Source organism: Ptychodera flava, unplaced genomic scaffold (assembly GCF_041260155.1).
Source record: "Ptychodera flava strain L36383 unplaced genomic scaffold, AS_Pfla_20210202 Scaffold_37__1_contigs__length_1687728_pilon, whole genome shotgun sequence".
Classification (NCBI taxonomy): Eukaryota; Metazoa; Hemichordata; class Enteropneusta; family Ptychoderidae; genus Ptychodera; species Ptychodera flava.
The window spans coordinates 1,457,858-1,466,519 of record NW_027248359.1 but is presented as its reverse complement, the minus strand read 5'-3'; the positions used below and the strand labels follow the sequence as shown (position 1 = coordinate 1,466,519).

Sequence of the window (8,662 nt, the reverse complement as noted above, 5' to 3'; positions counted from 1 at the left end):
ATTGAGTTTCAATGTGTATTGACAGCGCAAAGACGGGCGTGATTTGTATATTTAACACATGAGATACTGTACAGATAGTTACCGATCCGATTCAAACGAGATTTCGACCTGCACCATTATGTCAATTTGCGAACCACAAAGTTCGGTAGGCAATCATGTTTCTGATACAAAAACAATACATTGCCCGACTGCGGTCATCAGGCACTTGCTTCCGCCATGACATCGTAAAGAGAAAAGCTTTCTATTAAGTTGAATGTCCGCAATCTCCTCTACAAATAGTACAGTAGTGGTATAGTACACAAGTTTACCTTTGTACACACAATGCAGTCTGTGGTCTACTTTTAGACAAAGCATTATTGACGGCTTTACATTTGAAAGAGCTGTTTTTTATTTACCCTCGGTAGATTCAGAATACATTTTCGGCAAGATGTTCATAAGCCGCCTCATTGGGTGTATAACAAAATTTGTGAGAAAAAACAAATTTTGTGTCTTGTCAGATCATTGCATGGTTTGCAGTGTCTTAGTGGAAGAAATTCTCTTCGCTTTTTGATTCTGATGTTGACCTTGCTAGAACAACTTTCGCTTGTGTAATTGCTTAGCCTATTTCTTTATACCTGTATTGCAAGGTGTACTCCTTCCTTAACTTAAAATCCCAATTTTCTCTTCAGGATAACCGTCAATGAAAAATGTTTAGTTGTTTGGCATTTCGCAAATCAAGTTCTATTTGTATCATCGAAATATATCCGACCATATATATCACATTTGTTCAGTAACGTATTATACGTATAAGAAAGAATTACGCTACAGTAGTTTACAGCGTACCAGTTATAAGTTGTACTCAGAAGTTTATTACGAGAGGAAGATTAATCAGACTTGTCTTGTTAATCACATCGTAGCTCAGTATCTTGATGAGTAAAATATGAAAACACTATTTTAAACAGCCAAACTCCTCGAAGAAACCACTGCGAGTGGCCTTAAAGTCACTACAAATAGTTGCCATGAGAGTACTCAATTAAAAGTACTAATGCTTACCAAATGTATACCTCTGGCTTCTTCTATTTACACGACGGATTCCGTAGTAGACAAGAACTATGAATATGGTCCCGGCTATCAATGGCAAGAGTATCACTAAAACAAGTAACGTATGATTCTTCGTCTCTTCTGTAGCTTGAATAAAAACAAGGAACAGAATAAGACGAAAAGAATGACACTAGTATATGCATTATTATAATCATCAATAAAGGCTGCAGAAGCATCACTGGGAAACATGCTTGATACAACAATATATACACATAAACTGATTCTGTACACGTGTCAAATACGTTAAGTATACACGCATGTATACTAATAAAATGCAAAACTACAGTGTACGCTTAGTGTGCAAAGATCTGCATTACGTATACTCATGATATGCATAGATATACGCTGCGCATATCAACGTATTTTAATGTTCCATATGCAAAGATATACGTTGCGTATGCAATTAATAATTATTGTGTTCCATATACGTCGATATATAAAAATATGCTACGCGCATGTGAAGCATTTTGTCCGTTTCATCAGCATCAGTTTTAGTTACTACTACTACTACTACTACTACTACTACTACTACTACTACTACTACTACTACTACTACTACTACTACTACTACTACTACTACTACTACTACTACTACAAACTACTTCACCTGGAACAAAACCGTGCACTATCCTGTCATAAATTCAAACTGGTCAATTATGATATTGTGTACTATTTTACTTGTTAACGTTACCATTTGTAGATTTCCCTGTCGGATTGCTCTTTTTACACTGCTCCCTGTAGTAATCAACATCCACTTGAAATGTTTTCTTTTCCTTTGGCGTTTTGCCCGGTGTCCAGGTCACCGTGATGAGTTTAGGCGTGCAAGTGTGGACTACCTTGGACCTTCTTTCTCTTTCCATTTGTGTAATCTTGCTAATGTTGACGACTGTATCCATACCCGTACATTTCATTAAACGACTCACCGTTGAATCTCCATCACTATCTGTACTTGTGTTAGTACTCGCCATAGTAAGACTGACCGCAAAGTCAAATTTTACTTCGTCTATTTGCCATTTGATTATGATATGATCAGCAGTGCAAGTCAGGTTGATGGCTTGTATAGTACCTGGTATCAGAATGACATGTTTGACTCTTTAGTCATTTGAATTCACATTTTAAAACAGATGACAAACGCGTCTTTTTTATTTTGAATGAACCGAAAGTGTTCATAGAAAGCATCACTAACAAACGTAACAATAAACCGACAAAACGCCGGTAATTATCACTAAGGACTCTCATTTAAGGCTGCTGAAGAGGTCAGAGCGACATGTGTATTCAAATTCCAAGAAGAAGCAAGTAATTTTACTTAAAGGTGTTTAATGACTCAAAATGTTATCGGGGAGAGAACTCTTTTAACATATTTTGAGATATTGCATGCCCAATGTTAATTGCAATTGCAGTTGATTATTAGCGGGTTCCCGTCCTTCACACCTATGCTCATTTTGGTAGTCTGTCTTACTGCATAGGCTGCCCTTACACTGAGCAGGGATGTTCCTGTACACTCATCTTTTTTTTTTCTCTACTATTTAAAAGAAAAAAAAAACTTAAAAACAGTGACTGTACGAACAAATTTGCCTTGCAAGCACAATTTAGTGCCAAGCAACAGCCAAGCGACAAAAATGAATACAGAGTCTGAAGGAATACATGTTAAAATGCCCTAAACTTGTGGACAATACTAAATATCGATCGTATCTATCATTTTGTGCGATGATCTACAACATGACTAGGACAACAATAGCGAATGCCTCTGGTATTTTGAATATTAGGGTATATAAAAATGTATCGTGTACGTTTTAAGAAACCATCAAGATTCAAGCATCGATCCTGGACAATTTGTACCAAGAAGCCTTTTCAATCCATTACAGGTCCGAATATGCAACGAGATACATCACCTTCTGTAACTTTAAATACACAGGTCACTCTTTCTGATGAATATATATAACGAATAGACGAAGCCAATTAAACGAGACTCACCTACTGAAGTGGCCGACACTGTGGTAAAGGTAACAGCGCACAGATAAAACCAACAGCAAAGAAGTTTCACATACTTCATACTAGTCGTTTGTACGCATACAACTTGACGACGCTCGGTCTAAAGTGGTTAGGTAAAATGAAATACTGACTATAAACCATAATATATTATAGTAATACATACACTGTAACATAAATAAAACTCTTATAGGAAATTCTTAATTTCTAAATAAAGTAGCGGTGTGTTTCAGGAGTATTTTCATGATAATAGTCTCAACTATTTATTACGACCTATTAATTTGATTTAATTACAATTGCATCAATTCCTTTTTCACGATTTTAGACAGGATATTGAGACCAAGGTATTCTTGTTTAGTCGTCCCTGTGATGACTGCAATAAATATTTTAAAAACGTATTCTTATTATTTAAAAGGCCATGGAAGTTGACAAAGGCAGCATCATTTAAAAACTGTCATACAGAATGAAAGGTCTCTTAGTTTATAACGCCGAGAAATGAATATAAGCTTCACCATGCTAAAGATACGTAAGGGGCGCAGTTGGCTTAGATAACTTCTTATCTTTTAATAATTTTCGAATGAGACAAAGCTTATTGGTATCAAAACTAGTGAGACGGGGATATACATCCAAAAGACTCGTGAGGATTTTCAAAAATGTCTACGGTCGATATGATGACATTGTGGCCAAATATGAAACCACTGTCACTCAAATGATTAGCGACAGCATTCCCGGCTTTGACTTATTACAGTGATTCATATACTGTATCACTTCACACAATATTTAGACAATTTTTGCACCAATCCTGACGGGTGTAGCATGCTAGTAGGGTACGCTTTCCCATTCCGGACACCTGGTACCACCACTAACTATCAGTGGTTCAGGATGATCCTACCTAAATTTGTAAATCTCAAATGTCCCATGGACCCGGTAATGTATTACCTTGAATGAAAATGATTATTGGACCAGTTTAATGTCATATTAATAAACTGAGGGAAGAAGATGTATCGCAATTTCCTAAACAGCATTCATAAACATAAACGAAATTACCAGCTCATGTTTTAAAGTTAACTGCGCGGGCAAATTTGTTCGATTATCAGAATATTCCTTGATTCCTTGATTCCTTGTGAAATACATACTTAAATGCTGCCACTACCTCGTTCTTTAACACTTTTTTAATGAAAGATAGGAATACTTCATGACTGAAGTTCGCATTTCACTGAACAAAATGCTTGATATACAACAATATATACACATATACTGATTATGTACATGTGTCAAATACGTTAAGTATACACGTACTTATACTTAAAATTACAAAACTACAGTGTACACTTAGTGTTCAAAGATCTGCATTACGTATATTCATGATCTAAATAGAAATACTCTACGCATGTCAACGTATTGGCATCCATGTACAAAAATATACATTGCGTATGCAATTAATATTGTGCTCCATATACGTCAATGTACGTAAGTATTCCAAGCGTATATCAAGCATTTTGTTCAGTGTTTGTTTTATCATATATGACATGTGTAGAAATTTGTTTATATTTTGAAGCATATAAAATCAGAAACAGGGAACCATCTATACTTCTCATTTAACTAACTGAAGCATAAATATTCATCATACAATTACTAGAAAATGCTCATTTTACAGTAAGAATTTACTTGTACCCGTATGTACACATAGTACACGGAAGCAACGATTTCAGGTACTGTAATGGTACTTTAACGACTTGCTGTACATTTTGCTTAAAACACATGCTAACCGGTGTAAGTTATTCAATGAAACTACGTGAAATACGGCCCTATTGGTGAGATGTAGGTTAATTCTTAATGTTGGCGTTCCATATTTATGACAGATCAGCAATTACACGGAATTGGTGATAGTACAAGTTATTACTACAACACCCTAGCCTGGTTACTGTGACGAAACAATTACAGGCCAGGCTAATTGCCAATATGGTATCAAACAATATGTCTTTGTATGCGTCACGTCGTCCTGTAGGTATATCTGTAACATACCTCTAGAGAGCCATTTCACAGTCCTTGTTTGTAAACATTGATGTAGGCTGGCCGCAACATGGAAGGCAGAAATGCCGGACAGATACAGCTAAAAATGCGAAATGCACCAGAGGGTCTGAACTTCAGATATTGACACGCGTTTGCCATTCACGAGCGAATTCAATTAACACTCTTCATGTACTTACAAATTTACGTCAGTGTGTCAACTAGACACGGCTCTGGTATGTGTTACATACAGGTACCTCTATGTTAAAATATTTAGATTTGAGGTAGGACAAGAAAACAAACATTCATGTTTGCGACCTTTACTCGAGGCCCGGTATTTAAAGATATAGGTTTTCGACGCCTAAGGGATATCGGGAAATACAATTACTATAAAGCATAGCAGTTGACATTGACTTTAAACAGTTGCATACTCTTGACTAGAATGTTCTTGTGACATTAATTGTATGGCATTAATTGTCTGACACACGAGCAAGGTTAGCTATGACTAAGTTAGACGCCAATCCGCTGTTTATAGAGAGAAAGAGACAGGGACATAATACATATACATATTAGACAAAATAAATAATGTCTTTGTTAATATTGAAACCAAGAAGAGGGCACTTTCGAAGTTCGTCTACTCTCTATTTTTACTAACAACTCAAAGGTTATCTCAACAACGAATTTATTTAATTATTACCGTACGAAAAAACGTTCAAAGGGAGTGTAATTTAAGAAAAGTTTAAAGTATATATATATATATATATATAATATATATATATATATATATATATATATATATATATATATATATATATATATATATTATATATATATATATATATATATATATATATATATATATATATATATATATATATTATATATATATATACGCCATCCGTTAACACCCTATTGTCCCTTTTTTTCACACCTGTACTTTTCCCGTTGGCTGTATTTTACCCCTGGATTCTGTTCATCAGTTGGACCTGATGATGCCTTGTGAACAAGGCCAAAGCTTGTCACTGTAAGAACCATAAGTTGTGTTTTGTTGAGACCATCCAAATTCTAAGATTTTGTTATATATATATATATATATATATATATATATATATATATATATATATATATATATATATATATATTATATATATATATATATATATATATTATATATAATATATATATAATATATATATATATATATATATATATATATATACAAAATGTATACAATGTGCCCTCCCGGTTATCACCATAATGGCTTTATGGCAACCTCTGAACTTGGGCACAGATATATATTATATATATATATATATAATATATAATATATATATATATATATATATATATATATATATATATATATATATATAATATATATATAATATATATAATATATATATATATATATATATATATATATCTGAAATAAAAGAGCTGTATCCACAGAGAATTATGCTGGATTGTATTTTGGAATGTAGAAGAATAACTTTGAATCCTGAGGGAATTCATGATAAATTCTTTATGTAGGCCTGCATATCCTGTACTGGATGATCAGGAATTCTACTGTATTTTGTAACAATCGATCACAATGGATTTTGCTCTTAGCTCTCTTAATACGGACAATTTTAAATTTCACAGAGTGCAAAAATGCCAATAGAGAAGACAGTGCGCAAACAAGTAGGGCAAGACCAGTGCAAAATCATATTAATAGAAGTAAATACAAAGAACTCTTAAAATCTGAATAAACTTATGAATAATTGAACAATGTAAGCCTTGTTTTGATTTTCGAATGTCCTCGAAGAAGAAGATAATTGTACAGAGGCTATGTCTTAGATTGTGATCGCCTGTGCAATACTGACCACATTTAGAACTGAATGCAATGTTGCAGGGAAGTGGTTATTTAAGCCTGTACATGGTCTGATAAAACATAAGGAGAATTGTACCGAATTCCTTCAGACGCTTTTATAAATAAAAAAATGCCTAGCTTTTGTATCAAAGAATCTGTTTTGTCTTCCTCGACAAAATATATAAAAGTTATAATGCTAGCTTTAGGTAATTAAAGTCTATCTTCGAGTTAGAATACTTTAAAAGTATCTACTTGCGGCACGTTTATTTTGCTATTTTGCTTGGGTGGAGTTTGAGTGTAGAAGACACATTGCAAATTATGCCACTACTTCACTCCTTGTCAGTTTCCTTTGTGAACGAGAAGAAAACTTCATTACTGAAGTTCAAATTAAAAACAATTTAGGATTAGGGCAAAAACTAGGACGAAAGTTTTTTCGTTATTAAAGTGTGTTAATTCAGAAAAAGAAATCGTCTGTACTCCACATTTAACTGACAGAAGCACTGACATTCAAAAAAAAATATACCGGAAACAAGCCCGCTTTACAGTAATACATGTACTGATACCGGTATGTACACAAAATTGATCGATGCAACTATTTCAAGTACTGTATAACTACTCTTAACCTAAAATTACTAAAATCCCTATTTATTTACAACAAGCTAACAACATGTGGTAACTGGTGTACGATATTTAATGAAACTTTGTGAAATAGAACCATTATTTGTGAGATTTCGAATGTTTGCGTTAATACACAATGGTGGTGTTCCAGAGTAGCACACAACAGATCAGCCGTGCGTTAAGCTGTTGGGTAGTTTCTCCGTGATATGCATAACCTGATTACTGACGGAACAATAAAAGACCAGGCTTAATTGCCCGTATGGTAACAAATGATATGTCTTATCCTGTAGTGCGTGAAGTCGTCTTGTTGTATATCTGTTACATACCTCTATAGAGCCATGTCTTAGTCCTTGATTGTAAACATGGCCGCAACACGGAAGGCAGAAATGACGGACAGACATAACTTTACATGATACATGCACCAGCGGGTCTGTACGTCAGATATAAACATGCGCTTATCATTACATTTACAAGCTATTAAATTAACATTCTTCCACTTACTTAGGAGCTGATGTCTGTGTGTCAAGTTTTTACGATTTCTCGTACACGACGTGTGTTACATGCAGGTTCCTCTGTGTCAAAAGATTTAGAATTGAGGAAAGATGATAAAACAAACAATGGCGTTTTGACCTTTACTCGATGCCCGTTATTTAAAGGTACGTGTGTTCAAGGCACGACGGATATTGCATCAGGCTACTATACAGCCTAGCGGCTGACGATTGACTAAAAGGGTTGTATAATCTTGGGTAAAAACGAGCAGACTTCACTAACTTAGACGCTGTCTTGCTGAATAATGAGAAAGATACAGACACAGAGGCATGGTAATGTATTCATAGTCGAAACACAGTATTTAATTTTGAATGGTGAAACTAAAGAAGATGGCACACTTTCCGTTCGTCTACAGTGATTTTTCCACAAAAAATACAAACGTAATCTTAATAATTTATTTATTAAATTATTGCCATACGCAATGACGTTCTCAGGGAATTTACCTTTAATTTTTTTTTTTAATTTGTGTATAGATTTAAAATAAAATATGGGAATAATGTTGATGGAGAGGACAATGTACAAAATACAAAACACTCATGAAACGATATGGAAAGAAGCAAACATGAA

At 34.2% G+C, this 8,662-nt stretch overlaps 1 protein-coding gene across 2 annotated transcripts in view; it reads right to left on the bottom strand.

Annotated features, from left to right (window-relative positions):
* Positions 1-8,227, bottom strand: part of LOC139127795 (fibroblast growth factor receptor-like) — a 15,928-nt gene extending 7,701 nt beyond the window's left edge. The window contains exons 1-4 of one of the 2 annotated variants that reach the window (XM_070693669.1): positions 8,048-8,227; positions 3,055-3,172; positions 1,772-2,146; positions 1,033-1,167 (exon numbers count right to left, since the gene is read on the bottom strand). In XM_070693669.1, the coding sequence (XP_070549770.1) occupies positions 1,033-1,167; positions 1,772-2,146; positions 3,055-3,133 (589 nt within the window). In that variant the 5' untranslated portion in view covers positions 3,134-3,172; positions 8,048-8,227. The remainder of the gene's footprint in view (positions 1-1,032; positions 1,168-1,771; positions 2,147-3,054; positions 3,173-8,047) is intronic. The other variant, XM_070693670.1, reaches the window with a different exon arrangement.
* Positions 8,228-8,662: the final 435 nt, after the last annotated feature.